The sequence below is a fragment of the Phaseolus vulgaris genome, chromosome 6 (genome assembly GCF_000499845.2).
Source record: "Phaseolus vulgaris cultivar G19833 chromosome 6, P. vulgaris v2.0, whole genome shotgun sequence".
NCBI classification, from domain to species: Eukaryota; Viridiplantae; Streptophyta; class Magnoliopsida; order Fabales; family Fabaceae; genus Phaseolus; species Phaseolus vulgaris.
The window spans coordinates 19,718,130-19,733,711 of record NC_023754.2 but is presented as its reverse complement, the minus strand read 5'-3'; the positions used below and the strand labels follow the sequence as shown (position 1 = coordinate 19,733,711).

Below are 15,582 nucleotides of genomic sequence, written 5' to 3'. Positions count from 1 at the left end.
CTCTGTATATAGGCTCTCATGCTCACCTTGCTAAGTGAGATAACAATAATAATATCTTTTCTTTTTCATACATGCCCAAAAAGCTTTAATAGAAATGGCACAAATTGATTCATTTCGGCAAAATTAGAATGTCAAACGTGGACCCACCGAATGCCAATTCTTCCAAATTGAGTTAAAGAAAAAGGTCAAGCTTCGGGTTCCACTAAAAGCCAATTCCAAAATTCCAATTTAATCTCCACTCACTTCAGTAAATAGACCAAGACTAAATCAATGCCACTACAGCCAGCTAGCTTCTTCACGTTTTATATTTTTTTGAAATAGTAATTTCTCAAACCAATTTGCAGACGCAAATCAATTACAGTAATTCCATTCAATTTGCACCACTGGACCCGTGATTAAATATTCTCCAATAATGAATTCTGCGTCAACTACAATTGCAACTCCAAATCAAGCATCAATTTCCAGCAAGCACCAAGCCTTGCACCAAGACCAGAAAAATTACTGCAAATTAAGAAAATTATGCAGCAATTCAATCATAGCCCAACGTCTCGGGTAAAAGAACTATTCCAAAATTTCACTGTATCACTCAGCAGCACACCAATTAATTGCACCAACAGTAATAACTTTTTTAGATAATGGCGGATTCTATTTTATAGAATGTTTTAGAGAAAGAATTTCCTACAACAGACGCCAAGCTCATAAACATAGGAGTTCCCATCATCGTAGTCCTTCCGGAGTCCTGATGATCACAGTAGCCACCACAATACAGACTATTATCAACAAAATTCTAGGGATCATAGACAGAAAATATTATGAACCCAGGGAACAAGAAACAAATCTGGCCTTGAGTGGACCGGGTCTCTCCTCAGACTAAACCCTCTCAGCCACAAAATCCACCACAGCAGTGATGTCTTTCTTCATCAATTTTTTTCCTGCTGACAAAAAAGGGGAGAAGAATAAAATGTCATTGTAAGAATAAGAGAGTATGAGACGTTTACTCTCTGAGATTTGTGTTTTGTTCTTGCCTTAGTGTTAATAAATGTTTATTGGTTTTGATCTTAAAATAGTTATCTACTTTCTTAAATAATCACAAAAGACATTATTACTCATAGTTTTTGTCATCATTCAAAAGGGAGAGATTCTAAAGTACCAGATGATCTATCACCTATTAGACTAAGGGTCTAAGGGTTTTGATTATAACAAAACACTAAGATGTGTTATATGTATAACCACGGTAGGCTGTTTGAGCAGACCGTTTCTCATTCTCTGATACAGATCTTGACATTCTTCCTGCAATAACACCAAATGATATAATTATGAATCCAAAGAAAATATATATAAATAAACAACTAGGATCAAAGTAACTCTGTAGTTATTAGACATTATTTCTGTAAGGAATATGGCCATACAGATCACATATTCATAAAAATAAATTCTAACTAGTATAAACTATGATCACCTAAGAAGTCCTATCATCATCCTAGGCAGAAAACTAATACTGTAGAGCTATCATTCAACACCAAACAAAAGAAAAAAAATGGTTAAGAAAACAAGCATACAATTATATTTTGAAACTGTTGCTTATTTTGTTCCAGTGCCTGTAGGGACAGGAGAAATTAGAGAAAAATCTTATTACCACAACATTCATAACACAGAAAAGTCATCATCTGAAATTTTGGAGATAGGTACATTTTTTGGCACATTAGAGAGCTGAAGCACGATTTCCTTGTTGGTTTCAACCTTCCTTAAAGATCTGTTTATTCATGTAACTATCCAGATATAGATAGTCAATTATGAATGTTAGAAAAGTATGGTAGCCAGCATAACAACATCAGTCATGTTGACCTTCTATAGCAATGTACTGCACCTAAAAAAAGAACAAAGTACAATATGCTTCAGATATTATACTTCATTTATATTTCTTGATATGCCTTTTGAATACAATGTATATAACTCAGTATCTTTTTCTTCCAATGCAATAAAATTACAGTCAAAATTACATGCATGATCCACTAATTCATTTAAAAATATTAAAAAAAATGAAGTTCAAGATGAAGTTATTAAGAGCTTAATCAAATTAACGTCTTTACATGTCTTGTCCAAAGAAATAATATTATTTAATCAAGTATAAGAAGCAGTAGCCTTATTTTGAGTATAAATAAATAAAAGGCAGTCAGTAAATATAGTTTGACATAACAAAGCAGTTTGCACAATATCTTCTATAATTTTACATTACAAAAGTACACATTTCTTCAACTCACATATTATACACAATACTCACTAGATATAAAACAAGATATCTTACTACTAGCTGCAACAGACTTGTGTATCTCTTCATTACAAAACAAGAATTCTACTTTTGGCAAATTACTTACCAAGAAAATTTTGTATATAACTTTTGACTGCATTTCAGAAATAAGATCATCAAACAATTACAATATCAGTAGCTTATTTGAACACCTTTTTGCATGCAGCAAAACAACTACTTTACTTCCATTAAAAATTTAAAAAACTACCACCTACTATTTCAAGATAAAGTTATTATGAGCTTAATCAAATTAATGTCTTTACATGTATTGTCCAGAGAAATAATATTATTTAATAAGTATAAGAAGCAGTACCTTTATTTTGAGTACAAATAAATAAAAGGCAGTCAGTAAATATAGTTTCACATAACAAAGCAGTTTGCACAATATCTTCTATAATTTTACATTACAAAAGTAGTTTATATACCTACAAGTTCTTCAACTCACATATTATACACAATACTCATTAGATATAAAACAAGGATATCATACCACTAGCTGCAACAGACTTGTGTATCTCCTCATTACAAAACATGAATTCTATTTTAGGCAAATTTCATACCAAGAAATTTTTTGTATAGAACTTTTGACTGCATTTCAGAAATAAGATCGTCAAACAATTACACTATCAGTAGTTTAATTGAAAACCTTTTTGCATCCAGCAAGAATTAACTACTTTACTTCCATTAAAAATTTAAAAACTATCAACTACTATTTCAAGATAAAGTTATTATAATCAAATCAATGTCTTTCCATGTGTTGTCCAAAGAAATAATATTATTTAATCAAGTATAAGAAGCAGTAGCTTTATTTTGAGTATAAATAAATAAAAGGCAGTCAGTATATATAGTTTGACATAACAAAGCAGTTTGCACAATATCTTCTATAACTTTACATTACAAAAGTATACAGTTCTTCAATTCACATATCATACACAATACTCACTAGATATAAAACAAGATATCTTACTACTAGCTGCAACAGACTTGTGTATCTCTTCATTACAAAACATGAATTCTATTTTGGGCTAATTACTTACCAAGAAATTTTTTGTATAAAACTTTTGACTGCATTTCAGAAGTAAGATCGTCAAAAAATTACAATATCAGTAGTTTATTTGAAAACCTTTTTGCATCCAGCCAAAATGAACTACTTTACTTCCATTAAAAATTTAAAAAACTACCAACTACTATTTCAAGATAAAGTTATTATGAGCTTAATCAAATTAATGTCTTTACATGTATTGTCCAAAGAAATAATATTATTTAATAAGTATAAGAAGCAGTACCTTTATTTTGAGTATAAATAAATAAAAGGCAGTCAGTAAATATAGTTTCACATAACAAAGCAGTTTGCACAATATCTTCTATAATTTTACATTACAAATATACCTACAAGTTCTTCAACTCACATGTTATACACAATACTCACTAGATATAAAACAAGGATATCTTACCACTAGCTGCAACAGACTTGTGTATCTCTTCATTACAAAACATGAATTCTATTTTAGGCAAATTACCTACCAAAATTTATTTTGCATAGAACTTTTGACTGCATTTCAGAAATAAGATCGTCAAACAACTACACCAACAGTAGTTTATTTGAAAACGTTTTTGCATCTGGCAAAAATTAACTACTTTATTTCCATTAAAAATTTAAAAAACTGCCAACTACTATTTCTGTAATTTGAAGACATCGCAGAGATAAATTACCTACAACTTGCACAAGCAGATGTGAATTCTTCTGTAAATAGTCATACGGATCAGTTTTGATTCTTACATAACTTCCTAGCACTTTGTCATCAAAAGTTTGTGGTTGTTTGAAAGTTAATCCACTAAACCCCTCTTCAAGTAGACCAGCTTGAGGTTATAACTATCTATGGCTGCAAAACAGCTTTGATGCTCTTCACAAACTATGTTCAGATTACGAGATTTTGTAAATGAAATCGATTTTCTCTTTCTCGAAAATTTGGATGGTTCATTGTAATCCCTATCTTCAGAACTACTAATATCACGCATTACTTCAAAATTTTCAGCAAAGTGTCGTGCCAGAAGATTTTGCATGCTGTTTCTGTTTATTGATTTCCTCCCTTGTAAGAATCTCAGTAGTGCATCACAATGTATCTTTCTCCTTTTCTTAGGGTCAAAAAGATTGTTTTCTCTGCAGTACTCAATAATGATTGAAGTAACATCATGTTCAGAAAATTATCACCCGTGTCTTTGCCAATATATTCAAGAAATTCCATGAGACTTCTTGAACCCGATCCAATAAACTCTTTTTTCTTATCTTTCCCATTTCCTTTCATGGATGATAACTTTCCCAAGCCCTTCTTTGTCCTCCCTGACATTGATTCTCTTGTCTCATTCAGGTCATCACAATCAGAAACTATATAGTTACTCACGTCTTCAGAATCACCACTGCCATCTTCCCCTAAACCTATTTCATCTGGATCAAAGTCACGTTTGCTTTTGCCATTCTTAAAGAATCTATGGGCAGAGTGTACATGTTCAGAATTCAGCCCTTCTTCTTCTTTGATGATTTCATAATATTCTGAAAATAAGAATTCATACGTATCTTGATCTTTGAAATCTACCAATTCCTGTCCATAAAAAAACATGAAAAAATCAAATGATATAAATTCAATATTCTTCATTTTGACCACCCAAACTTCACCCATAATTCAAGCTACCTACACCTTTAAGAGCCACTAGACCAGATGCGGCCATAATCCACAAATTGTTTTCAAAACATTTTGATAAGAATTAATGTATCAATAAAAGTTACGGATTCTGTACACTAAGCTCACTCATGCACCTCACTAATACCAACTCTCTTTTGCGAACTCCTGCTTCTGCTCTATCGGTGTATTACATAATTGATAGACCATGCATTTGGCAGTGTTGTGTATTTCATTCCAAATACCTGCAAACCAATCCATTCAACAGCAGAATTCTTTCCATCTAGAGTTTTAATAAAAAGATGTTAAATCATGTTGCCAGAATTCAAATAATCATATGAAAATTTTAAATACAAAGTTGGTCAAATAGCAATAGTATTACTAATTTAGTCTTATATTACAGGATCCAAAATAAAAACAAACAGAAAGAGCCACAAAAATAACCCTCAGCTATTCAGTTAACATGATTGACAATCATGGCACTCTTGTAAGACTGAGTCGCTTCAAACCTCAGGATCAAATAATCTCCAGTCTCGATGATAGTTGAATGATGGTTCACGGGAAAATATCATGTTTGCAGGGACTCTAACAATCCATAAGACCAAAGAGCTAACTATAAAAAAACAGAGGCCACAGAAGATCTTATGTCCCAGGGCCAAAGACATGAAAATAAAAGATGTTCTGTTATACCCTGCAGCATAGAAAAACTAATGGAAGTTCAACTCAAGGTCAGTAGTTAGATTTTCGTGAAAGCAACTTCATAAGTTAATTAATTTATTTCTTCGATGTATTAACCTCATTTGTGTTAATTTTACTTCTGAAGTAGATTTTATAATAAGATGATCAACAAGCAACTATCAATTCACATTTTTTTCTGTAATCTAAACAATCACAACGGCGGTTTGAGTTTCTAGCTGCAGTCGCGGAATTTATAACAAATTCATGAAAATACATATAAGCACCTGAATTCAGCTCTAGTATTAACAACATTCACCAAGGTTAACCAGTAGTAAAGAGGCAATTAAATTTAGATCCCTACAAATTTTAACCGAAAAGTCTTCAATCCTATAACAATTAACAAACTTTGGTTGTCTATGAATTGCACTAACCTTGCAGCTCTTGCTCGTGATAAGGAAATTGAAGTCTGGCTATGTACCCGCATGCCATCCACCTGTTTGGGGTAAACAAAATGGAATTTGAGGTATGCTGACCAATAAGTATCATCTTCAAAGATATAGTGTCATTGGACCTCGTCTTAATCCCATAAAGAAAAGCCTCGTTCTCTTGTTACCCTTCTGGTCTCAGGTTGGCGAAGAAAAAAAATTTCCCTATCAAATTTACTGGGTATGTCCTTCACTATATTTTTAAGACTATTATTTTCAATTTGAATAGGTTCTAAATCTGTCACCTGGTCTTCCTTTGCCTGTTTCCCAGAAACCCATGCCTGAAGCATTTCTTCTGTCTTTGGTTCAGGAAGGAGGCCTTTCTCTTGCATCTCTGCATAATATCTGTATAGAACAATGTACGATGGTGTCCACAGGAATGGCGGGTTCTATTTTGTATAGAACGAAAATGTTTCTCAACAACCAAAGACGAAAATGCGTCATTATACAACCCTAAAAAACTCCATACTCGCAGTTCAATGAAAAAAGAAATGGAGACGTAAACAAAACCAAATCTTTACAAATTCTAATCTCACACCCAAAAGCGAAACTCCAAACCCAAATCGCAAATGCAGATACAAAATTCAAAAACCACGAATGGAAGACAAACCCGAATACTCAATGCCAAAAATATTAGCAAAATTCGATGAAATTTCTCCAAAATTTCCAACTCCGCAACTGAAACCCACATTCAAATTAAATATTTTTTCTTTTCCACGTCAGTAGATTGTAAAATGGCGCAACCTAATCTTTGGTTTTAACATATCACGACACTTCCCGATTTAAAGATTTGGTCTCGTTTTTTCTCCATTTCTTGTTTCATTGAACTGTGAGTATCGATTTTGGGAGGGGGGTTCGAATCGCAAATCCAGAAACAAAAATTCGAGGGCAATACCCAATGCCAAAAATATTAGCAAAAATTTCCACCTCCCCAACTGGGATCCACATTGGTTTTAACATATCACGACACTTCCCGATTTAAAGATTTGGTCTCCATTTCTTGTTTCATTGAACTGTGAGTATCGATTTGGGGGGGGGGGGGGGGGGGGCGGGTCGAATCGCAAATCCAGAAACAAAAATCCGAAATCGAGGGAAATACCCAATGCCAAAAATATTAGCAAAAATTTCCACAAAATTTCCACCTCCCCAACTGGGATCCACATTCCAATTGAATACTTTTTTCCCACGTTGACTGTAAAGTGGCGCAACCTAATCTTTGGTTGTTAATATATCACAATCGAACAAAATGAAGAAAGTTAAGAACAAGCAAACTTGGTGAGAGAAATCAAGAAACTAAATTGATGGGAAGTTGTTGAAGATAGAAGACATGCCACTCAATGGATCAGCCACAACTACAAGTTGATGATGATCAACTGTGAGGATGGTGATGAAGAAGAGGGAGGAGAAGTCAACTCAAGAGAGTCACATTCCAATGACGATGACCCACTTGAAATTTTTCAGAGGATGATGTCGAAGAGTAAGAAGAAGACCCAACGACAAGAACATCATCATGGTACACATGAACTGGTCCTGTCTTTTGGGCTTGGGCCATTTATCTGCAGTGCTTTGTGTCTTGTGTTCTTGATCACACAAAATTTGACTAGGTAGCACTTTGTGACTTTAATCACACCCACAAACACATAATATATATATATATATATATATATACCATACCTTTTTATCTGAGAGAACTATAAGTATAATCAAGTAATTAACTTGATTAGTTTTGATTGATGCTGTTACGAAAGATTTGATTTCAATGATAATTACATTTAATGATAGTTTTGATTGATGCTGTTACGAAAGATTTGATTTCAATGATAATTACATTTAATGATATTACTCTTAATTCAGTAGATTTACTATTTGGAGAATTATTTGATAAATTTGATTTTTGAAAGTAAATAAAATGCTCTTAAGAAAGTAAAGTGAGGTTGATTACAAAAATTAGTGATTCAAAATTGAGATATTGATACAAATAATAAATTAAAAATTATCCTAATCTTTAATTCTTTTTCAATTAATAATCATTATTTATTATTGTAAACAACTTCAACCAGAAAAATGAATTGCACTGTAATTAATAATTATATGAGAAAATCATCATTGTATATAATTCTTAATCTTGATTGATTTAGATATAAATATATATAGAATTGAAATATATTATTATCCAATCATGATATATATAAAAAAAATAGTTTTTTTTGTGAGTCTTGCTTTAATTTGATTTATGGATTTTCCATAGCTCTACTTATTTTCTCTCTCAGCTTATTTTACAATCTCTATTATATCATGTTGACAGCATATAGATTTCATTATTTGATAACCAATTGATTAAGGTAAGAAGGATTTCTCTGACAAAATCTTGTTTGAACATATTTGGAAATCATTTGAACCAAGAAAAATGTGTAGGTATTCATTACCTTCTCTAGCATACAATGTTTGTTTCAACATTTATAACATCAAATTGTTTATAGGAATAGAGATCAATTATGCTAGAAAAAGGAAGATGGGTCTGATAGGATTAGATCATTCATGTGGATTTGGAAAAAAAAAAAAAAAAACCTGTTCATGCATGCTATGAAGTGTTCCTTTATGTCTTGAAATTAGGTGTGATAAAAAGACATATTTCATTGGAATTATTCTCAGTGTTTAGTACATACTTCTTGGATCTTTTACCTTATCTTGTAATGTATGTTATATAGTATACACACTGATGTTCAATACAGCATAATTTCCTTATGTTGTCTTTTATGCTTTGTAGGTTATATAGTATACACACTAATGCTAAATACTGCATAATTTCTTTAAACTATCTTATGAATCTGAAGGAATGAATTTAAGATAATTTAAGAAAAAGTGTGAAAAAAAAAATTATTTGGATAAGTTACATAAAATATTAATAACAATTTTAATAGTATCAAATAATAATTTTAGTATTATGACTAAAAATATTATTATGATATTATCTACATATATTAATACTAATATTATTTTTATTATTGATCTTATTATTACTAATATTATTTTTATTATTATTATGTTATTTATTATTTTTTTGGTATGTAAGAGTAAAGTAATTTTGACCGCAAAAAGTCGTAATTTTGGCATTGGTAATATATGTATCTAACGGTTTCCCGTCTTAAATATATCAAAATTATGTATGAAATTTATCTACAATTTTTTCCTGTGAAAGTACTTCACTAATAGCTACAGAAAAATGTATAAATAAATAAATTTATTTTACTTACATATTTTAATCTTATATAAGTCCTATTTATCTAAGAATTTAAAATTATAAATAACTATTAATAGATAATAAAAAATTTGTAGTGTGTTAATAGAAAACGTGAAATATAAGAAAAAATCAAATATTACAATCAAGTTTTCTCTTTAAGAAGTGTTTTAACCACAATTTTTTGACAAGTCAATTATCATATTTAAAATATTGTCATTTTTGGAGTTGAAATTTAACCTTATAGTTTTATTCTTAAAAGATATTCGAGTAAGGAAAAAAGGTGTTTGTAAACTACCATTGACTTCAACTTCTAAGTGATATGAAACTATTAGACATAACGAAACAATTTTACGATCTCAAGTCCATTGAGATAACATTGTTTGTTTGTTTTTTTTTCTGATTAGTGAAATAGTATCGATAAAATCAATTACCATATTTGAGATATAGTTCATTTTGTTGAAATACTCTCTACTATAATTAAAAGTTTGTGTTGAATCCATACATGATCATCAATTAAATTTGATGTACTTATATTAAATTCTTTAATTAGAAAATAAAAAAATATATGAATAAATAAAACGTACAAGGGCTACCAATAATATTACATGACTTTTGCATCATATCATATGATAAGGTACTTTATACTTAACTTACTTTATATTTTAATCTTATATAAGTCCTAATTTATCTAAGAATTTAAAATTGTAAATAATTATTAATAGATAATAACAAATTTGTGAGTATTAATAGAAAACGTGAAATGTAAGAGAAATTGAAATGTTATAACGATCACGCCTTGTAAGTAAACGTGCGCCGTAGCCTTTATGTTTTTGCCTTTTCTCCATCTCAACAAACCCATCATTGATTCCCTTATCCTTTTTATATCCTTCCTTATCAATATAATTTTTGATTTATTTATGATTAAAAAAAAAAAAAAACTATGGAAGGATAGAAAATTTTCTCTAAAGTCGAAGCATTTACATGCATCTAGATTATTAAAACATAACAAATTGTCACTCAAGAAATGTATCTTTATAATTCCCAAAGAACATTGTATAATTATTTTTATTTCGTATCTAATTATTTAATATTTTAAAGTCTACTACTTTTGTAAACCGTGAAAGAATATTAATATTTTTTTTTAAGTTTTCTTTTTAAGAAGTGTTTTGATCTCAATAATTAGTAGCAAAAAATTTGTTATTAATTGGACACCAATTTATAAATCATTTAATAATAGAAATCAATTTAGAAATCAAAATTTTGTTAGTCTCTAAAATGATATCTAATTTAGTCACTATAGTAATTAATTATTTTTTATTTCTAAAAATTAATTTTTATTTGATGATTTTTTTTTAGTGGTACACTCCATCACGTAAGATGAAATTGTGGTTGAATGAAATTTTGATATGGATGAAGGTTGAAGAATGATGTTTATCAACTAAATTTCAAGATTTGAGTGTTTTATTATACTTAGATAGATTTGTAGATATACTAGGGTTACGAGTAGTAATATATTTTGGGAGAAATTATAATTTTTTCTTCTTAAAAATTATACGTTAAATAATAAAATATTTTGCATGTTTTATGAACGTAGGTGTTATAATGTATCAAACTATATTAAATTTGATGGAGTGTTTTATTTGTTTATATAGGAATACTTGTAATTTTTTTTAATTGCTTGATATAATTATGTATAAAATTAATATTATTTTTCTAGATTTTTTTAAGAGATGAAAATAATTGTGTTTTTTAATACTAATTTCTACATATTTTTTAACAAAAACTAAAAAATACAATATTTCCATTAAATTAATTAAAAGATTAAAAACATATTTAGATATAATAAAAATCACACAATTATTCCAATATTAAATATAAACATCTCTTTTAAAGATATCTTAATTTACTGTGTGTTATTGAAAGACTATCTTTTTCTAGTTTTACTTCACTCCAATTACTAATTAACTAATGTCAAAATAAATGATAAATTTTCTCTTTAAAATTGTATTTTGTTATGATGTAAAAAAACTCAAATGACACTTATCCACATAACACATTCATAACAGTCTATTTTATGATGATCATGGTACTAGTAACAGAGACATTAATGTTCGGTTGAAGTAGTACATGCTGAATGATACAGAAATAATACATTTGTGTGCACATTAAGTGTGGATGTTGACAAATATGTTGATTAAGATTTCTCTATTTATTTAATTACTCATTTCATAATCCCACAACACTGCCACAATCAGTTTTCATATTCAAATATAGTTTTTTTGGTAAATTATGTTATGCAATATTTTAGTTAAGCATGGCAAAAAAAGTTTTCTAAATATTTAGCTAAAATTGTATTTCTAAAGTTTTCTTCCATTAATGTCTGTATTGCTTCCTAAGCAACTTCACTTTCAACCCCACATATTTTCTTCTTCCTTCTTGCTCTTCCTTCACACACTGGAAGCTTCTTCTTCAGAATCGATGAGATTGTTTCCTTCCTTTTATATTATGTCCTCATCAATTTAGCAAATGAACACTTAATTAAATTTAAAGACTTAATTAACATTTTCAATATACTAATTAATATCCCAAGCTTTTCCTCTTAGGAAATAAATCGCATTTATCATCACTTTTATAACACACATATGCTTGAACTGGTGTCCAAAGTAGCATCACGTGAAAAGTAAACCAAAAAGTACTGTTACATTATTTACCCTTTATTGTGCTCCGTTGTCCTCAAACTGCACTAAAGAGATGGTAAAGGGTTGATTGGTGCATGGGAAAAACCAATAGAAATCCAAAATGAGAAGTGAAAATGAGAGGCTTAGCCATGGGAACATGTGGCCTTCCATAATGACAACATTGAATGCAGTTCCAGTACCCATACCTGCCTCACCACTCTTTCCTTTAATGCCCTACATGCCTACCCTAACACCTCTACCAAACCAAACTACTAACATACACTCCATCATACTCCTCAAAACCTACCAAGACACATAAAAACAAAGCTGTTTTCACCACCACATAACAAATAGTTGAAGGATATGGAGAAAACTAGTGCTGTGGAAGGTGCAAGATCTCCCATGCAGATGAAGTTGGGAGGTGAAATGGAAGGCAACACCAACACCCTGCGCACTGCCGAGACCTTCCTGCGGTTGCTTCCTGTTGGTCTTTGTGTTTCAGCACTTGTTCTCATGCTCAAGAACTCTCAGCAAAATCAATATGGCTCTGTTGATTACACTGACCTTGGAGCTTTCAAGTATGTTCATATATATATACATATTTTTTCTTCAAGTTCTTAGAATGTTTTTTAAGATAGAACATTGATAATAAGAGATTAGGGGAAACACGTATAAGGGTATGCTCGCAGTTAGACAGTGAAACACTTTTCATCTCCTACCTCTATCACTACTGTTGCATTGATCTGTTACTAATTTTATCCTCAGAATTACCAACTAATTAATTAATCTGTTAACTGTTAAGGATTGACATGTAGAAAATAAGTCATTGATCATGGACACATCTTTTAAATTAGTATGTCAACTCTAATTATGTTTTGAAAGATGCTGATTCAAGATTAGGTTTATTGATTCAACTGTTAACTAAATTGTAATTGATCTGATATTAATAAAATAATGTCAATAATTAAATTATTTATGAAATTAAATTATTTATGAAATTAAATGATATTAAAAAAATATAATATACCTTAATCTATAATAATACTAAAAAAATTAAAAATAACATATTTTGTAGGTTTTAATATATTCAAAATACACATAAAAATCAAATAGTTCATAGTATTTAGATTTATACTTTAACAATACATAACAATATTATTTGAAAATAACAAGTTTTTTAAAATAATCTTTTATTTTTTTATATCGTTAACCGGTTTAAGACTGATTGCAACAACACTCTAAAGATTACTTATACTATTTCGTTGTTTTAAAGATAATTGAAGAAGGAAATAATTAAGTCAATTAAATTGGTGATGTATTATTTCCTGAGTTAACAAACACACAGTACCGTGAGTTGGATTGTTAACCATAATTACGGTGGCAGAAAAAAGTTGTTTTTAGTGATAATTAATACTTTTTGTTGGTTGACATTTTCTTGTAGTTAGAAACACTCGTGCATGGATAATTGGTTTTTGAGCTGAGATTGTGTAAGATGAATCTGAATTAGTTTGGTTGAACTTTAGGTACAAGCATTGAAACTACTAGAATGTTAACAGTATCAAATAACCATTATGCAGCAGTAATTTTGGACATTTTACTTGTGGTGAAATTTTTAGATCATCAGAATATATACAATGTAACATACAATGACTAAAAATAAGAAAGTGGAAACATAAGATATAAGCATTAGGGAAGAATTTCAGGTTTATGTATCTACTTTTGTTTGGCAACTCTGTTACAGTAGCAGTTATGCACCATGATGGCATATAAATTTCTGATATAATGATATAAAAAAACAGTTATATAAGACCCTACAACTTTATTATGTTTACTTTGAAAAAAGTATGATAGCCTCCTCCTTATATGAATAAGTTTATAATGTTTATTAATACTGAATCTTCACGTAAATCCCTGTAAATAAATACTCAACCAAAAGGATAACAAACATTTATGTTGGTTGATGGGTTTTGGATGTTGCAGGTATTTGGTGCATGCCAATGGCATTTGCGCAGGTTACTCTCTATTTTCAGCTGTTATAGCTGCTATGCCACGCCCTTCCACTATGCCTCGTGCTTGGACTTTCTTTTTGCTTGATCAGGTAATCACTTCGCACTCATTCTTAATTTCTTCCTGCAATAAAGTATTAACTACCTTACTACAGAGATTATAAATGCTCCAAATAATGATAGTCAAATAAAACTAGATGGATTATGTCAGCCACACCACAGTAACAAAGGATGTGATTGTGGTCGTGGCTTCATCAATGGTGTCGTGTGGATTAGGGTGATGTCTTGTGGTGCTGTTATTTAACACGTTTTCAAATTTTGTGAATATTCTCGGCATTTGCTCTAGTTTAGGTGGAACCAGTAATGGTGTAATTAGAAGTGGTAAAGTGAGTGATCTAAGTCTGAATTTATTGGTTACAGAGGGTTGGACTAAAAAAGTACATATACAGATTAAATTTAAGCCTTCAAAATGAAGTCCAATCTTATGAAAAACAACTTTTTCAGTCTTCTACAGTTTTTGCAGCCTAAACCAGAATCAAGTTATGATCATACTAGGACTTGTATTTAATTTGAGTTTAGAATTTAAGACTAAAATATCATATCAGAACTAGCAAAACCAAACAAACAAGTATTTCATCTTCTTATTAAGAAATGAATTTATATCTAAGTGTTCAATAGTGATGATGGTTGATGGTTGATAAGTTCAACAAAGTCCCGCTATAATAGACTATACATGACTCAAATATAAGTTTAAAGTGAACTTTAAGTGTAACTCAACTTTAATCGGGATGATGTCTCCACCCATTTTATATATTATGAAATATCTTTATCTCTGGTCGAGGTAGGATCTTTCAGAGTTTTAACATGCTTTGATCATTCCATTGACCTGTGTGTTGGCACTTGATATTACATTTATGTATATTAATTGATGCATATACTGAAAACTTGTCCAATTTGCGTTGGTAGGTGCTAACATACATAATTCTAGCCGCTGGAGCAGTGTCAACAGAGGTTTTGTACCTAGCTGAGAAAGGAAACACTGACACAACATGGAGTTCAGCTTGTGGGTCATTTGGTAGATTTTGTAATAAGGTGACAGCATCAGTTACTATCACATTTGTGGCAGTGCTTTGCTATGTGTTGCTTTCCCTCATTTCCTCTTACAAGCTGTTCACAAAGTATGATGCACCAGCAGAATGCAGACCTACTGCATCCATTGAGGTTGCTGCTTTCCCTGGCTGACTCTGTGCTTCATATGTGTGTCTGCTTAATTGCTTCCAATTAATAATGTAATCAGATTCTGTTGTGTTAATTAGGACCTTAACTGTGAGTTTATAATATATATAATGCTGCTGTTCATGGATAGGATATGCTTTGGCTCTTCTCCTGCTGCTTCATTTTACCTCAACAACAAACTTTGCTTCCACCTTTTTAAAATTTTGTATGTGAAATTATAATATTAAAAAGGATAAATTAATCTGTAGTTTAGGAATATATTCTTTCAATAT

The 15,582-nt window shown here is 30.4% G+C and overlaps 1 protein-coding gene and 1 long non-coding RNA gene across 4 annotated transcripts; one reads left to right on the top strand and one right to left on the bottom strand.

Moving 5' to 3' along the window:
* Window positions 1-263: 263 nt before the first annotated feature.
* On the bottom strand, window positions 264-7,775 carry LOC137831635 (uncharacterized). 3 transcript variants are annotated; one of them, XR_011084461.1, is made up of 9 exons: window positions 6,395-7,641; window positions 6,096-6,281; window positions 5,124-5,677; window positions 4,022-4,908; window positions 1,690-1,867; window positions 1,166-1,290; window positions 844-932; window positions 683-739; window positions 264-501 (listed from the first exon to the last, which is right to left on the bottom strand). It is a non-coding gene; the product is annotated as an uncharacterized lncRNA (long non-coding RNA). The 3 variants fall into 3 exon arrangements; XR_011084460.1 differs by lacking the exon at window positions 264-501 and having other exon boundaries at window positions 529-739; XR_011084459.1 differs by lacking the exons at window positions 264-501; window positions 683-739; window positions 844-932; window positions 1,690-1,867; window positions 5,124-5,677 and having other exon boundaries at window positions 1,150-1,290; window positions 6,395-7,775.
* Window positions 7,776-12,339: 4,564 nt separating this feature from the next.
* LOC137831632 (CASP-like protein 2A2) lies at window positions 12,340-15,439 on the top strand. The gene is made up of 3 exons (XM_068639388.1): window positions 12,340-12,646; window positions 14,049-14,166; window positions 15,041-15,439. Exons 1-3 carry the CDS (start codon window positions 12,432-12,434, stop codon window positions 15,314-15,316), a joined length of 609 nt encoding a protein of 202 aa, XP_068495489.1. The 5' UTR covers window positions 12,340-12,431; the 3' UTR covers window positions 15,317-15,439.
* Window positions 15,440-15,582: the final 143 nt, after the last annotated feature.

What these genes read in the sequence shown, in the direction of transcription:
- LOC137831632 (XM_068639388.1), top strand. Translation starts at nt 12,432, where the DNA reads ATGGAGAAAACTAGTGCTGTGGAAGGTGCAAGATCTCCCATGCAGATG. An exon ending in ACTGACCTTGGAGCTTTCAA is followed by an intron (nt 12,647 to 14,048) that starts GTATGTTCATAT and finishes TGGATGTTGCAG; the next exon opens with GTATTTGGTGCATGCCAATG. An exon ending in CTTTCTTTTTGCTTGATCAG is followed by an intron (nt 14,167 to 15,040) that starts GTAATCACTTCG and finishes TTGCGTTGGTAG; the next exon opens with GTGCTAACATACATAATTCT.